This window comes from Scleropages formosus, chromosome 24, assembly GCF_900964775.1.
Source record: "Scleropages formosus chromosome 24, fSclFor1.1, whole genome shotgun sequence".
NCBI classification, from domain to species: Eukaryota; Metazoa; Chordata; class Actinopteri; order Osteoglossiformes; family Osteoglossidae; genus Scleropages; species Scleropages formosus.
In genome coordinates this window covers 5,837,102-5,853,112 of record NC_041829.1, presented here as the reverse complement: position 1 = coordinate 5,853,112, position 16,011 = coordinate 5,837,102, and the positions used below count along the sequence as shown (strand labels likewise).

The window sequence follows — 16,011 nt, the reverse complement described above, 5'->3', positions numbered from 1 at the left end:
CTGTGGGTTCAGCAGCCGGTTCTGGGTAGAAGGTACGAAGAGGCAGGTTTACTGTGCTTAGTAACGAAAGAGCGGCGGGCGAGGGGCGACTTTGAGCTACTCTGAGCTACTCCACGGATCGGGAAAAAGCATCCCCTACGGATCACGGCGGACACGTCCAAGGAGCGAAACGACCGTACTCTGAAGGCCGGACGGGGATCGGAGGCGTAGGGGTCGCCCTCGCGTGGACGAGACTTCAGGATCCGAGCAGTCTCTTCCACGCGACGGTGAAAGTTGGCCACGCGCGCAGACGTGCACGTCGTGCTGAGACAGCAGGCATATGTTGACCAACGAGCCCCGTTGAGTTGAGAACTCGGATCCTGTTTCCAACCCATGCCCCCCCAGTCCTCCTGGCGCCACCCCTCCCGGCTTGAGCGCGCATGCGTAACTTATACGGCCCTCATGGTAAATCCAGTGTTTACACGACCGCCTGCAGCTGAACTGGATCCACACTTCTCCTCTCCCTTTTCTGGACTTCAGAGTATGTCTTTCTGTGTGTGCGTGTGTGCGTGAGGCGGGGGCAGGAGGAGGGGGTGGGGCTCGCAAAGGCAAATATTTTCCATGCTACTGGTCTGACCAGCTTTTCAGATCATGTGTCTGCGTGAAGAAGCAGAGCTGCGGGGTCCTCGACTCGGGAGAAACCGGAGCGAATGAAAACGGCAGGGGAGGAGCGGCGCGTTCGTAAACGCACGCGCGCCGTTCTCTAACGGCACACGCGCGCAGACCTCCGGGGGCATCTGCGTCGCTGGCTGCCGAGGAGGGATCCCCCGGGCCTTGCGTCGACGCCTTCGTCACATGGGGGTAGCTGCTACCGGACTCATCTGGGCTCGGCGCTCCTCTCCTCGCGGGCATGGGGGGCTGTCACAGCCTCGGCGGCGCCACAAAGGCAGCGGCGGCGGCGACCCCCGCAAAGAAGGGGGAATTCTCGGACATCGCCGCGCACAAACTGTGAGTAGATTTGTGCCGAGGCACATTCCGCTCCGACGGCCGCTGACCTATGAGCGTTCCTGGTTCTGACCCACCCACCTCCGGCGATCGGGGCATGTTGCGATGAGATTGGCAACGTAGAATCGCTAAAGACGGTTAGGGTTAGAGGGGGGCAGCAGGCGGCGTAGAGGTTAGGGCTCTCGCGACACACTTGAAGAAGCCAGGGTTGAATGCCATATCCTACTGTAGTACTCTTACTCTGAATTAATGTGGTAAAAAACCCCAGCTGTGTAGATTTTATATTTTGTGCAATTTCCTTTGGAGCAATAATTTAATACTGAGATGGATATTATGTTAACTAGCTTAATGTAGTATATTTAACATTTTAAGTTACCTTGGGGAAAGGTGTCTGTTCTATGTAATGATGGTGGCACTTTTTTCTGTCCAAGTACATAGAAAGCACCTGTAGGTTCAGTGTAGGAAAAGGACAGTAAGTGGCTTTGAAAAGAAGTGTCAGGTCAGAGAGTAAATGGGGTCTAATGGCTCGAGAGGGAAGCGCGCGCACATGGCAGGTAGGTGAAAGGGCCCCGATAAAAACCGGCCGTCCTTCACCTCGCGGGAGAGCGAAGGACGCGTTTTTTCGCGAGGACGACGTCATCGCTGGCAAATCGCTGCGCCGTGATGCAAGTTGGCCGCGCGACGATGTCCTTGGCGCTAAAGTGAAAGTGTTTATTTTAAACATAACCGCGCGTGTTTCGGATGGCGTTTTAAATTTATTTTGGTTTTCCCTGCTTGAAGCTCATAAGAAAGTCACCCCTGCCCCTTCAAAGAATATAGACTGGGGCAGCAGGTGGCGAAGCGGTTAGAGCTGCAGGTTCGAATCCCGCCCCTTGCTGTAGCACCTTCGTCGATCGAGACAAACTGCACTGCTTCAGACACATGTAAATTATTGGAAGTAACTTAACATTGTAAGTTGTTTGGAAGGTGCTTGCTTATATTAAATATTTTAATGGAAAGGGCATGATTAGAGACAAAATACACCCAGTGTATACGCACCTTGGAAGCTGTACCCGTTTCAGCGTCCTCCCCAGGAGCACGCCCCCTAGAGGCCAACTGCGGCGGAACCAGGCAACTGCGGCGCGTTCTGTCCCTGCAGACATGCGCAGTGTCCGTAGCGGCGTGTGGTGTTGTTACGTGTGGGCGCGTGAGACCGCGCGCACCTCTGGAGGCAGGAGGGAACTCGCGCTGTCGGTGAACGAGGGGAAAAACTCGCGGGCAGTTTGAGGAGCGGGGCAACTTGGAGAGAGAGATTCAGGAAAATTTGACTGAGGCACACATATGAACATCCCCATATTATTTCATATTATTACAACTGACTCGGGGTCGGTCAGTAAGGGCGGCGGAGTCCGCGCGAATGTCGGTGCCTTTAAGTGAGCACAGCAGCCGAGGAGGGTTGCGCGCCACACTGACTGACCGCGTAAACTAAAACCAGACCGAACCGCCCCGTCGCCCGCAGCCGAAGGGCGGCAACGCATCGCTGAGGTTTGCCCTGAGGGTGGTGACGTCTCGTGGAGAAGCACGAGCGCGCTCCTCGTGCTCGACGTGGAAACTCAGTCTTCTCAGTTCGCACAGTTGTTCTTTTCCAAAAAGCGACGTAGAGTGAGTGGAATTGCAGGCAGTAGTCGGTGTAAGATGTCAGTTTATCGGCTGTGTTAGGCTCCCACATACCACAACTTGTCCTAATGACTGTGACCGTAATGCACAAATTGCATTTTTGTCTGAGATCATGGAAAAAGGCGTCTGCTAAGTGGGGAAAAAATAAATCTGTAAATGCAAGCCGTCTGACGTGGCGGATCACGAGCGTCGAAACATGAAAGTTCCAAGTAGTAATAAAGGAATGAACGATAAAGAGCTTCGGTGCTCATCCTCCTGGCATGATATATTATAAGATGTAGAACAAAGGCGAGAGAGCGCACACACTAGCTTGCTTGAAATCCTTTATTTTATTTTTCGGATGGACGGACGGACGGACGCGTTTTGGCGGGAAAAAAACTGCAATACTTTGGTAAGGTCGAGTTTGCTCCAAATATAACGTAATAAATGTTAAAGAAAATCTGTAGGTACGAATAGGAAATATACTTGTCGCTTGTAAGTTTGCAGAGTGTTCAGAAACGTGTTGGAGCTGATGGTTTTCGGTCAATCGAGATAGAGAGTAAGGGAAGACATGACGATATAAGTAAAAATATGAGGGGGAAAAATGACACAAATCTTTACCATATAGGGAACCATAAAGTAAATAGTAATGAAAAGCAATTAAAATGCTGTAATTGCAAGGAAAAAAAAAAGTCCCCTTTGCATTCCTAGCGAACTCTTAGTTGCCACATAACTAGCTGGAATTAATGGTGGTTATTAATGTGTGAAATTGTGCACGTGCAGTTGAATGCTATAAACTGAAAGTGAATACGAATAATACGCATTGTAGCTTATCATTAGGCTTCTTGCAGAAGAGCGAAGCGCTGCTGTTGGTGCGCCGTAGGCCTTCGGGAATCGGTCCCGCCTGCGGAGTTACGCCAGATGTCCGAATTTAGCTAATTAACCGCGGCCTAACGCGGTAACGGAAGCGACGTGCTGCGTGGAGGAACGAGCGCGACGGCGGACCGTTAAAGGCTGTATCGGGGAATCTTCCCGGCACCGCACCAGCCTGGCAGGGGCGCGATAGGCTGTCACGTACCACGCTGGCATTTCCGATCCTCAAACTTTAAACGACGGTTTAAATCCGGCCAAGGAATCTGGCGGTCCGGTTGCTGCGGCCAGCTGCGCGTCGTAGCCACGTGGTCACCGCAGCCTCCGGGTTTCGATTTACCGGCTCTGCTATGGGAACGGCGAGGGAGGCCCAATTTTTCGCTTTTGCCTCTGAAATGAATGGAACGGAACAAAACAAAATGTCAAAGTCTGAGGTTCAAAGGTGTCAGCAAGAACAGAAGTAAAATGCACATTCGAAAGCACGGATGAAAACAATTGGAGCCATTTGCTTACGTTCCACGGAGCCCTCAAATAATGTGGTTCTGTACAAGGAGGAAGAACCATGATGGCAGCTTGTAGAAATAAATGCCCTTTTTCATACAATGGGCTTCTTATTTATACCCAGAAATATAGCCACCCCAACACACGGTCACGCACGATGTGCTTATTAGTACAACAGCATTTTTGCCTGTTAGATGTCATCCTACTTGTATGAAGGGTGTTGTATTTTAGTGTACACAATGGCCATAAACGGCTTTAATAACTCGAGTACCCTTACGGTAGTGCGAATCTCAGTCAAATGAAGGTTATCTAACTAGCTAACGCGAGACAGAAGCCACGCCGCATCTCTAACGGCAGCGTCCGCGTGCTTTGCCGGCCGAAAACCGTATTCGGCAATCTTGTGAACTTTCTTAATATCGTAAACGTTTCCCGGCAAAATGATTAAAATGTTTCCAAACCCGGGTGTACCCCGTGTTAGATCTCGGGCTTCCCGGATAGGCCGGACCTCCGTGACCTTGCACTGGACAAATTGATATAGAGAATGAATAAGAACATTAAAAGAATATAGAAAGAATAATGTTATGACAGGTATAATGAAATACTTTTGTATTTTTGGTAATGACCACACTTTAATGTAGGAGACATTTTTTGTTTGTCAACTAATATATATGTGCATATATATACACACGCACTTTTTTAAGAAAGAAATGATGGTATGAATCACATAATGGTTGAATCCACAATACGGGATTTATTGAAGTGTGCATATTAAATTGCAATATTTCTTAGGCCTCTTCACTCTTGTCGTAAGAACGCACGGAAGCAGGTGACGCACGCGTGCGCGCGCTGTCTCTCTGCAGAAATAACAACTCGAAAGTGGCCCCCTCCCTGGCGGAGAAGCCCTACCTGCGGAAGGCGTACGTGTCCGAGGGCATCGGCCCCGTGGACACGAGGGCGCTGTCGGCGCTGCCCAGGGGGCTCGACCGGGCCGAGTGGATCGCCAGCAACGGTGAGTACGCGGCCCGACGAGCAAGATATAACGTTTGCAAATACGAGGAACGTCGGAGATGCTCCTTCCGTTGGGGGCTATCTGCGTGATATTAGCATATACATTTACAACCCCAATTCCAAAAAAGCTGGGATAGTATGGAAGATGGTAATAAAAACATTGAGTGATTTGTACATTTTTGACTGGCGGTATCGAAACAAAAACGATGCTTTACCTAACTGACCGCATGGCTCTTTTTTTTTTGAAGATGCTTTATTCCGCCACGGATGCCTGCGAGGCGTTCCAAAGAAGCTGGGATGGGGTAGTTTCGAACTAATAACGATGTTGAAATAACAACGTGCCGTCAAACAGGTCACCTAGTCCTTGAAGTGCGAGGATGGGTCGAAGCTCGCCAATTTGTCAACGGACGCACAGCAAGTAATGCAGCACTTTGAGAAGAACTTTAGCCAAAGAGAAATGGGTAGGATTTTGGGCGTTTCTTCCAGGCACGATATAATAATGGAAAGACTGAAGGAATCCGGCCGAAAACCGCTTCCGGACGCGCACAATTTCCGATCCCTCGGGCCTTGCCGTGTTAAAAAGCGTCACGTGTCTAACGGATACCTTTGTCGGTCCGCCACGCCCACAGATTAACATGAAGGCTTTACTGTGAAAGCAGAAGCCAAACATCAATGGTCTCGGAGCGGAATTGTGTTTCGCACTCCGACGAGTCGACGTTTGAAATAGTTTATGGAAAAAAGACGAGCAAAGCTGTACCGGGCGCATCGAGTTAAAAAGGCAGCATCCGTATCGAACTTGCACTTCTGCGAGGGCACTCTTAAAGTAGAAAGATCTGTAGAAATTTAGGAGCAACGTATCGTGGCACGCAGAGATGGGTTCATCTCAAATGATTTACTTGAACACCGGCACCAGGCAAATAACGTCTCGGTCCCATTTCCCGTACGATCTGTGCCTACAGCCAGCCTTCCCGGGCTGTCTCCCATCACCTCATAATTTTCCCCAGAAGCGCTCCCGGCGGTTGCGCACCCACACTTGACATTTTTCCCTCCTAAAACAGTATCGCAGGTCGTTACAATATGCCACCGTTCACATGCCGTGTTTTCCAGCGCGAGGGCAGGCAGAACGGGGTTCAGTGTCAGATCACAAGCGCGCGGATGAATCCCTCTTGTGGCCGAATAATATAGTAAGTAAGAGTTATTAAAGAAGACACGGTGATGTTACGCAGCGGCAAACACTGGACCGTCGGAATGAAGGTAATACGTTTGAAAAAAACGATGCGGTAGCTGAGAGGTAAAAAGTACCTCGTTTTTATACAGTTCTTGGTTGAATGCAAGTAGTAAATGTAGAAATCAGTCTTATTAGAGTTTTTCATAATGTCCTAACTTTCTTGGAAGTGGGGTTGTACGTAGGATAGCAAAGTAAATTTCACTTAGTTAGCCACCAAACAGCGAGTGTAAACTTGAAATACCGAATGACGACGCGTGGTTCGAGGAGGAGAACAAACTTTTCTTGGGTGTGACTAATTCACTCTAAATGTCACCAATTAATATTTGACAGCATCGTGTAAATGGTGAATTTAAAAATCACTTTTGCTGGATCTGCACAGAGAAAGGAGCAGCAGTCGAGTGTATTTTTGTTTGTAAATTTTTCTCGTGATGGTTGGCTGCCCTCCCTCCCTTTATTTACACTAATAATGTAGGTCTACGGAAAGCTGGATATTTTGCTGGAGGACTTGTCTCAAAGGCTGTAGGGCAGATCGATACATGCCATCAATAATGATAAGCGAGTGCGGTAACCGCACTCTTTCTTTCCTTCCTCTCGTTTACTCCACACAAGGCCGTAGAAACCACGTTAACGGCCATGCATTCCTGCCATTCTTGCTCTGCTTTGTTGAAAGTTTTGGCACCCGAGCCGACTTTCAGGTTTTCCTGCAAGGCCACGACAGGCAGGGTCAACGGGGCACAAAAGCGTGCCGCGTTTCACCGTAATCCTCGGTTTCGCCCTCAGCCCTCGCCTTCTTCAAGCTCGTCAGCCTGCTGTGTGGCGCCACCTCCGAGTTCTGCACCACCAGGTCCTGCCCCACCGCCACGGGCCCGGGCAACAAGTGAGCGATCCCTCGCATCCCCCAATACCGGTCCGCTCCCTCCCTCCCTCCAAACACCCGGACCGCGTTGACCGACTCGTGTCCCGCAGGACTTACTATTGGACCGATGAGCACGGGAGGAAGGTGAAGTGTTCCGCGCCGCTCTACGCCGACTACGCCATGTCCTACATCCAAGAGCTGCTTACAGACGAAGAGGTTTTTCCCACAAGAGCAGGTGAGGAACTTTGCGGCAGCTGGGGACCATGGACTTTTGGGTCTTTTGCCAGAAGAGCACAATCATCTTGTTCTGGTAAAGTCTTAGTATAGCGGAATGACTGACAGCAGAATTTGAGTTCCCCGTGCCTCTCAAAGCTGCTGCATTCCTGACCGGGTTGTACTTGAAGAATCTCGCATCTGCTCTGTAAAATGTACAGCAAAGGAGCATTACTTTTTGTACAAATGTAATGTGAGCACATCGGCAAGTAAGCATTTGCAGAGCAGTTGGAATGAGTCTTTCTGTGACATTACTAAATGTTTTACACATGTGGAATTGGGGACAAATGCCAATCCTTTTCTTGTCCCCAGGCTGTCCCTTCCCCACCGGATACATCTTTCTGGTCCAAAAGGTCTTCTCATACCTGTTCCACATGCTGGCCCACCTGTATGAGGCCCACTTTGACAACATTGTGGTGGCGGAGATGCACCCACACCTCAACACACTGCTGGCTCACCTGGTGACTTTCACGCAGGAGTTTGAGCTCCTGGAACCATCTGAGACCGCTCCACTCGAGGACCTTATCACTGCCCTCTTGCACTTCCACAGCACATGAGAGAAGGACCTCACGGGACTGTAGGGTGGGTAAATACTTTGCCGACACAACCAGTTTTTCTAGTTCTTAACTGCATGGGGATTTGTGGTGCAGGACCTGATGTTGTTGTTGTGTCTGCCCCATGGTGGCAGCATTGCAAGAGCTTATAACTCCAGTTTGACCAGTGCAGAAGCACATGAAGAGTGAGTTAAATGCAGCTGGAAACAAGAGACTTTCTTTTTTTAACCCAAAAAACACTTGTTTAATGAAATAGAAAACATTGCTCTTGTCACATTCAACAATAGGTGGGTGAGTACAAATCTATACACAGTCTTCCACTTGTTCATCAGCAGCAACTGGAATCCAGCCCCACCTCACAGAACATACACTCAGACAAGACAAACCATGGCACGTACTCTACTGCTTCATTATGTAAAAGGACCACACATGACAGACAAGACAGTTAAATAAATTACTACTATATTACAGAAAAATGTGTACACATTTAACAGTTGCACTCAAGTGCTGCTTTACTCCTTCTTCCAACTGTTACATTAGTGGTTTGCTCATCAAACAGGGGGGAACTGATGCTAGGTATTGCTGCTGTAAACAAGAGGCATGTTTAAAAGCACTTGAAATATACCTCATCCTACAGGGAGTACAAGGTCAAACATGCAACAGCACAACTCATGATGACACAGGTGGAAACTCCCTCTCAAGCATCAGACAGGCAGTTCTGCACATTGTCCATCCACAGCTGTGCCTGCACACTGTTACGTGCACAGAAGTTGTATACCCTCTTGCTTGTTTTAACCTGCAGGAGACAGCAATTTGGTGTTGAAGAAGCACACATATGTTATGGGTAACATATTGCTACAAGGTTGAAACTGTCCAAGTGACTCACATCAAAGAAAGCCTGCTCCTCCACACCTTTGGGGGCACCCATGCTAGGAGCACCCGGCATAACGGACTCCACCTCCGCCAGATCAATGACACCCTTGCACTCCTTGTCCTGCCGCGTCTCATAGTACCGCAACTGCAGGTATCAGACAACGGTGCGGTGTGAAACAGAGCCACCGTAACCAGGGAGGCTCGGTGCACCAACACCACAGCAGCATACCTGATGCTTTGTTTTGTCCAAGACAAACCAACGAGGCTTCCATGGTTTCAGCAAGGCCCCCTTCTTGAAGAGAATCCCCTCAAAGGACCTGGGACAAGACAGGAAACTTGCATAGATGTGCTGAACAAGTACATGCAAGCAGCCTATATGTTCATGAGTACCTTTTTCTTTTTGGTTGTATTGCCATTGATACATCTCAGTGACTAAGCATGTCTGAACATGCAAGGAATGTGTCTGCAGTAGAAGTTCCTGTCACCAAGACACAGTGTATAAGGTACTTTGATTTCACAAGCTGTGCCAATGAAATCAAAGTATCTGCTATAACCACACATGCAATTCTATTCAGCATCAATGGTGCCCACAATGAGGGGGGGGGGGGGGGGGGGAAGACAACCTTCACTAGCTGATGCCTGTGCAGCATTAGCTTCCTGACAAACAGGTCCCTGATTTGTCATGTGGTGGGGGTGTTAAGACAGGATTTATAAAAATCAGTTTAGACATGGTGGTATCCTGCATCATTGACCAAAAACTCACTACTATGAACAGTAGTGTCTCCTACCCAATCTGAAGTCTGTAATGACATGTGCACCACAAAGTTGTCAGAGTCCTGGTTTCTGCCTGCAGGTCAGTATAAGATGACTCAGACACACCCATGGGACAGCGTGATACACATCTTTTATTGTGGTCCAGTATATTGCTGTCTGATCACAGTGGAACGTGAAGACTCCAACTTCTTCAACACTATTACATTTGTACACCACCTCCATTTCATGGATGTAGAAGCATTTCCCAGCAGATGGGGCACACTGTCCAGGATAGCTTCATTCAGCCAGGTTTCCATGAGACACAAACTTTGAACAGTACAGCAGTTCTTCCCTGGTAAGACTAGTTAGACTTGGACAAACAACTGTGGAGCTCCACACCATTCAGAAAATGGGAACTACCCCAAGAAAAATAGCCAAGGTATCCACAATTTATACATTGCAAGCCTAGTCTCACCTGCCACTTCCCTTTGCATGGAGGAATAAGTAACAACTGCTTCATACCCACCTCAATCGTGCTACAAAGCTGTCTACACATTTAGCAGATGCTTCTCTCCGACAGAATGCACACATGTCAGAAGTCTATGATATGAAAGCAACTACATTTACATCCATAAAATCAACAATACATCCCTTATTATCACTGAAGGCCAGAAACATCGAGTCCAAACTCTTCTCTCCAACATGATGACATTATTCTATATCCATCTGGTTCAACCAGCTGACAACAATTGCTTACTTTGGGAAATATACTGGAAGCACACATAGGAACAGTGCATTGCAACTACAGCACCAAGGGCACCCAAGCATCATATTTCATCAAGTTAACAACAATACTCTCCAAACACACATTGGAGGATGCCTTTCAGAGGTAGAAACTGCAGTACACCAAGTTGGCCAGTGAGGTGACAGTGCATTATTACACCAGTGGAGATAGATTGGCACAAGAGGGTTTGTGGCTAAATCAACCATATCGTTGCTGCTGGGTTTCAGTTTCAGGGGTCAGTCATCAAGAGCCACAACTAAAACCTTTTCACTGGCTGCAGACTTCAGCAGGGAGCGCTCGGTCTGGTCATCGCCTCCGTGAGCCAATGGTGTGCGTATGGTTAGGGTGGGCCCGGGACACCGGATCTCACCGTTGAGCCTTCCACAGGCATCATGGGCTCCATTCAGTGAAACAACAAAGGAAGATGCCTGCCCGTGACATGGAGTTTTGGGAGGGTTAGAGTATCAAGGGCATGCTTGGTTTGTGTCCAGCCCCCAATTTCAGCACGAGGGACTGAACGTCTTTCCTCGCGTATTATCATATACGGCCCAAGATGGAAGATATTTCACAAGAGAGTCTTCTCTTTTACTTTGCAAACACAAATTATTTCTCCAATATACAAAAAACAACACTGCCGTACACACTTCATTATGGCATACGGCCCATCTGTGCCATGGGTCATAATCGCGCGTGCCGAAGAGTTAGGTCAACTTGGCTCTCGCGATACATACAAGTGACGCGTCGGCGACTCGGTTGTGAAACGCAGGCGGCCGAGATCTTCTCGCACATTTTTCCCCGTTCCGACTATCCGTGCATGGTAGGCCAGCCTCTCGTGGCTCCCAAACACAGCTGCAGCTTAAAACAGTCTTTCCAGCGCTACACGCATTCGTTACGTAACCAGCTACGGCATCTGGGATGTTGGGGACTGACCTCCCCCAAGTAAATACCTGGGTCTCGGCCTGCAAGACGCCTACCTGTTCTCGCTCTCCGTGCTCCGGAACTGGCTGTACAGTGTGCCGCTGCCAGGCCTCCCCATGGCACCCCCTGAAGGTGCACGGGCCACGCCGCCTTCGCCGTCCAGCGTCAATTCAATTGAAGAGGCCGCGACACGCTCCTGCAGGTACGCCCCGTGGGAACGTCGCCAGCGGCCAAGGTCGGAATACATCGGCGGGGAGCTGGAGAGCGACAGCTACAGACGGAAATCCAAAATAGATCAACGTGAAGAGAGCGTTTCCTCGGGAGAAGGCTTTAAAACCCTCAGCCCGGGAAGGATGACGACAAGCCCGAGGTTCGTTCTCACCCTGCTTTCGAGCTTCATCTCGGTCCGATGGGCCGCCTTTATCTTGTCCCAGGTGTCCTTCCACCTGTCTGGCGCCTGGCCAAGCTCAGCTTCCAGGCACTGCAGGTCCTGCATGTTAACAACGGTACGGTCGGCTATACCCGTTAAAGACTACACCCACGTTTGTAGTCCCGACGTGCGCTTCCGCACCAGCCCGGTGCGACACCTTCGCGCTCCACCCTAGACCCAAAAAACACAGCGCTCGGGTGGTGCGAGACAACATGGTTTCGATCCTCGCTCGGTCCGTGTGGAGTTTGCACGTTCTCCTCATGTCCGCGCGGGTTTCCTCCCGCGATCCAAAGACGCGCTGCTGAGGTTCCCCCATAGTGTGCGTATTCCACTGATGTATGGATGAGTGACCCATTGCGACTAGTATATCTAGCAGTGCAAATCACCTTGGCGCATAAGGTGTGTGGGCTGGTAACGCTACATAGAGTTCGCCGGAAGTCGCTCTGGAGAAAAGCGTCTGCTAAGTGAATAAATGTAAACGCTACAGAAGAACTCTTCAGAAATGGGACGATATCGCCAGTGAAGAACAACGGCGCCGTATCTGTGTCACAACAGTGAAAAAAAAAAAACTCACGGAAAGCGCTGGCCTTACGGTAAGATTAATCACCTTTTCCCTATTTTGTAACTGTCCGCATAACACGCCAAAGACAAAATTATTTCCCTTCCTCGATGACGCTGCGCATTTCTTGACGGTCGACGGCAGCCCGCAAACTCAAAAACAAAATATTGTCTCGCCGGCATAGAAGACACGAGCGGAACCGACCCGAGATGGAACACCTCGCGGCGGCAATTCGGCCCGGATTACAAAACCATTTGAAGATATTTTGTGCCGTGAGTGCGCGTACAACACGGTCACCTGGAGAAGCTTGGCGATGGCATCGGGCACCGCTCGGTGAAGGTTGTCGTAGCAGGGCCGGACCACCTTCCGCCGGGAACGGGGGGCCGCCCTTCGGGGCCTCTCCTCTACTTCGACCCGCTCCGCCCTCCCTCTAGTCGGCTCCCAATCGTAAGGGGGTCCCTCCGACAACGTTTCCTCTACGTAGAAGTCCCACAGCTTCAGGTTGGAGATGTAGCTGTAGGGCTTCAGCACCTGCATAGAGGTTGGGGGGGGGGGGGGGGGGCAGTGCGTGCAGGTGTTGCTCCTGTGATCATCACAGAAAAGGGCTGTAAACTCCTTCGCCGGGGGGACCGACCGACCGCAGCGAGGCGCTCACCTCCCCGTCCTCGGGGGCGTACGTGTAGTTGAAGAAAACAGGGGTCTTCTTGTTAAGTCTCTCCATGTAATCCCACACCGACTTGCACGCCTGTTGGCTCTTCCTCTCGCCCTTTTCCTCGTACATCGCGCCTGCGCGGCAAAGACGTCGCGGTCGGTCTGAGATCCCGACAAAATGTACCGAGCGGGTGTTTGGGAGAACAGCTGCTATTGCCATTTTGGCAATATAACAGCAAAGTAAACTGCAGAAAAACAATGGTAGTCAAAGTGACGCGCGCATCTGCAATGCATGTAGATGAGCAGCTACCGGATTTTTTTTTTCTTTTAAAAAAAATAAAAAAAAATTTTAAAGGTAGTATTTTATACAAGGATAGGTGGATGGATAAATAGGTGTCAGTAAATACATGCAAGGCAGTTACGTGCTTGGCGCTCCCCGGAACGCAGCCGCAACAAATTTTCACGCAGAAGAGCGCGTCTCGGGTAGGGAAAAAAAGCAAGGCCCGAGCGGGCGTCTCACCCAGCTCGATCCTCTCGTAGTCCGAGTCCAGCAGGAAGGTGCGGAAGCGGTTGGACGCGTAGTGATAGGCCAGGAACTTCAGGTAGTACTGACTGAACTCAAACTCCGTGGGGAACTGCAGGTGGATCTGCGGGGGGTTCGGTTTGTTCGTTCAGACGACTTGGGAACGGTTAAAGGCAGAAGCAAAACAGAGGGACGCTAACTACGACAAGTCAGGCGGCGAATGGAATCCTATAAGGTGCCCCGCTGTTGTACCCCTGAGCATAGTACAGAACTCCACAAATAGATACAACTACGCCAATTCTACAAAAAACAGCTGGCTGACATACAAAAACTGGCATAACTACCTTGTAAACATAGATAAAGTTACATAAGAAAACAACAAAAGATAAGTTTACCAATTAAAAAAAAAAAGGGGGGCGGGGGGGGGGTGTGAGCAGCTAGAATGTCGCAGGGAACAAAACATTACAAAAATGTAGGCGAGTTGCATAACGCTAAAATGAGGAAGCGTAAGGTCAACCCGTCCTGCTGGGAACTGCTGCATTTCCCCACCCCCACCTGGTGCACGCAGTCCAGGAACTGCAGGAAGATGGGCGCGAAGCCTCCGCTTTGACCGGCGAGCGTTCGCGCTCCCCGGTGACCGAAGCGGTGGCCGAACGACAGCCACTCCTTCTCCACCAGCAGCCTGAAGCCGTCGAAGGTTCGGTAGTGACGGTCCGAGAGCAGCTGGACCAGCGACGCCACCTGGGGAGAAACGGGTAGAGCGCGGGCTTAACGTCCGTTCCTCGGACCGCGCGCTCGGTCAAATTTAATTCTCGTTTACGTTTAAGAACTTACTGCTCCTAAAGGAGCGACATCCTCTCTCACGCTCGCTAGGGTATATCCGATGCGTAATTTTTTGCGCGTAGCTATAAATGCACGCGATAGACAACCGATGTCGGGTGGCTCTCGAGCGTGGGGTTTCGGGGTACGCGTGCGTGCATGCGTTTGTGTGACTTGCATAACTTGGGAAAACTAGTAGGAAAAGTGGCTGCTGACTCCAAGTGCGGAAGCAGGAATTTAGCTTGTCGCTAACAGCTAGTACCTGCGTGGTGATGTCCCAACCGTCCTCCAGGCTGACCATAACCGAGGAGCCCAAGTCCAGCAGCTCAGCCACCAGCACAGACACCTGCAGGACCTTGTGCAGCTGTGGAGATTCGACAAACACGGGATTCGGTTGGAGAAGGCCCTCGGCTTCTACGCGACGAATAAATACTCGGGCGTGCGGGACGGAGCGAAGAGCGTCCGTTACCAGACGCATCCACTCGGACTCTTCCAGGCAACGGTAGAAGGTCGTGTTGGCTTCGGAGAACGAGGAGCCGGGCACGCAGGCCTTCATCAACTTCTTGAAGCTGGCTTTCACGTGACGAACGTCAAACGCCTCGATGGGGATCACCTCCCACTGCTGGAAGGAGTCCGGCTTTCCTCCCTGCAACAGGAACACGGGCCCGCGTGAGGACTACGCGGACTCTCCCGCGCCGTCGACCTCAAACGCAGAGCGGCATTTTCCCGACCGTACCGATTGTAGCGACGAATAAATGTCGCCTTCGCTCTCTCGTGAGCCGATCGCACGACCGGGTGCCACGATACCAGCCCGACGCCGACGGCTTCCCTACGACGGACCTAAAAACACCCTCCCCGGTACCTTGAGCTGGGACTTGTCCCCGATGATGTAGAGGCGGGCCTTCTGCTGCCGAACGAAGGGGACCTCAGCCGGCCCCCCGTTGGCCTGGAGAGGCTCCTTACGCGGCGGCCCGGTCCCCCTGTCCGGGTCGTAGGTGCTCGGCCGGCCGCCGCTCCGAATGCTGCCCCACCTTCCTGAGAGCACCGCACACACGGGAAAAAGTCAAACGTGGCATGCTCTCCATTTGAATGCCTGAGCATGCTTTACATAAGCCAAAGGGGGGGGGGGGGGGGGGGGGGGGGAAGAAAAGAAAGTCACACACACTTCATGATTCAGCAGTGTGGAGGGAAGACAACTCCACTTCAGATTAACGTTTCATGCTATTCCGAGCATCTCGCCGTTCCGCAATACTCCGCGTGATCCGTGACCTTAGGAAAGGCCATCCTGACACGCGGCGATAGAACTTTGTCAGAGGACTTTAAGGAGGTTAAAGTAAGCAAAGTAATCCGACTCGAAATCGAGGCATTTCTCGCAGCTCTCTCCGCTGACAGGCTTTCGCTTTCGCTTTCTTCTTTAGTTCCAACTCTTTCCAGGCGTTCGTTCAGAGTTTCACAGCCTAAACGATCTGAAACTTTGAAACCCGAGACTACGTCTACGGTTTCTCGAGGCGAAGCGGGCCGAACCCCGACGGTACGTTACCTGACCCTCGCGGGAGAGGCAGACGGGGACGTGCCGTTTCATTCTGCAGTTTATTGAAAAATGACTGCCTAACTCCACACTGCTGAGAAGCACAAAAACGGTCAGGTAAAATCGCAACGAGTTAGTCGCAAAGACGCCGCGTCCGCCGCGCGTTAGCAAACAAGCGCGAGGCGCTAAAAGCAGTCGGACACGGGCTCCGGCAGCACGCGGAGGAACGGAGCGGGGTTAGCGATTCGCGGAGCTGCCGTTAGA

At 50.8% G+C, this 16,011-nt stretch overlaps 2 protein-coding genes across 5 annotated transcripts in view; one reads left to right on the top strand and one right to left on the bottom strand.

Annotated features, from left to right (window-relative positions):
- On the top strand, positions 1–8,789 carry LOC108936476 (MOB kinase activator 2-like). 2 transcript variants are annotated; one of them, XM_018755845.2, is made up of 6 exons: positions 1–987; positions 4,851–4,999; positions 7,007–7,103; positions 7,193–7,317; positions 7,668–7,937; positions 8,712–8,789. In XM_018755845.2, the coding sequence occupies exons 1-5, from the start codon at positions 890–892 to the stop codon at positions 7,910–7,912; spliced, it is 714 nt and encodes a 237-aa protein (XP_018611361.2). In that variant the 5' UTR covers positions 1–889; the 3' UTR covers positions 7,913–7,937; positions 8,712–8,789. The 2 variants fall into 2 exon arrangements, with proteins under 2 accessions (XP_018611361.2, XP_029104459.1); XM_029248626.1 differs by lacking the exon at positions 8,712–8,789 and having other exon boundaries at positions 3–987; positions 7,668–7,977.
- The window catches only part of LOC108936477 (myotubularin-related protein 5-like), a 50,853-nt gene continuing 42,867 nt past the window's right edge, over positions 8,026–16,011 (bottom strand). For all 3 annotated transcript variants that reach the window (XM_029248619.1, XM_029248620.1, XM_029248621.1), the window contains 12 exons: positions 15,082–15,254; positions 14,689–14,865; positions 14,482–14,583; positions 13,956–14,141; positions 13,398–13,524; positions 12,882–13,012; positions 12,524–12,757; positions 11,620–11,727; positions 11,294–11,508; positions 9,012–9,099; positions 8,796–8,927; positions 8,026–8,705 (listed from right to left, as the gene is read on the bottom strand). In XM_029248619.1, the coding sequence (XP_029104452.1) occupies positions 8,607–8,705; positions 8,796–8,927; positions 9,012–9,099; positions 11,294–11,508; positions 11,620–11,727; positions 12,524–12,757; positions 12,882–13,012; positions 13,398–13,524; positions 13,956–14,141; positions 14,482–14,583; positions 14,689–14,865; positions 15,082–15,254 (1,772 nt within the window). In that variant the 3' untranslated portion in view covers positions 8,026–8,606. The remainder of the gene's footprint in view (positions 8,706–8,795; positions 8,928–9,011; positions 9,100–11,293; positions 11,509–11,619; positions 11,728–12,523; positions 12,758–12,881; positions 13,013–13,397; positions 13,525–13,955; positions 14,142–14,481; positions 14,584–14,688; positions 14,866–15,081; positions 15,255–16,011) is intronic.

Coding starts and splice junctions, on each gene's coding strand:
- LOC108936476 (XM_018755845.2), top strand. CDS start 890: ATGGGGGGCTGTCACAGCCTCGGCGGCGCCACAAAGGCAGCGGCGGCG. Junction 988..4,850: donor GACATCGCCGCGCACAAACT/GTGAGTAGATTT, acceptor GTCTCTCTGCAG/AAATAACAACTCGAAAGTGG. Junction 5,000..7,006: donor CGAGTGGATCGCCAGCAACG/GTGAGTACGCGG, acceptor TTTCGCCCTCAG/CCCTCGCCTTCTTCAAGCTC.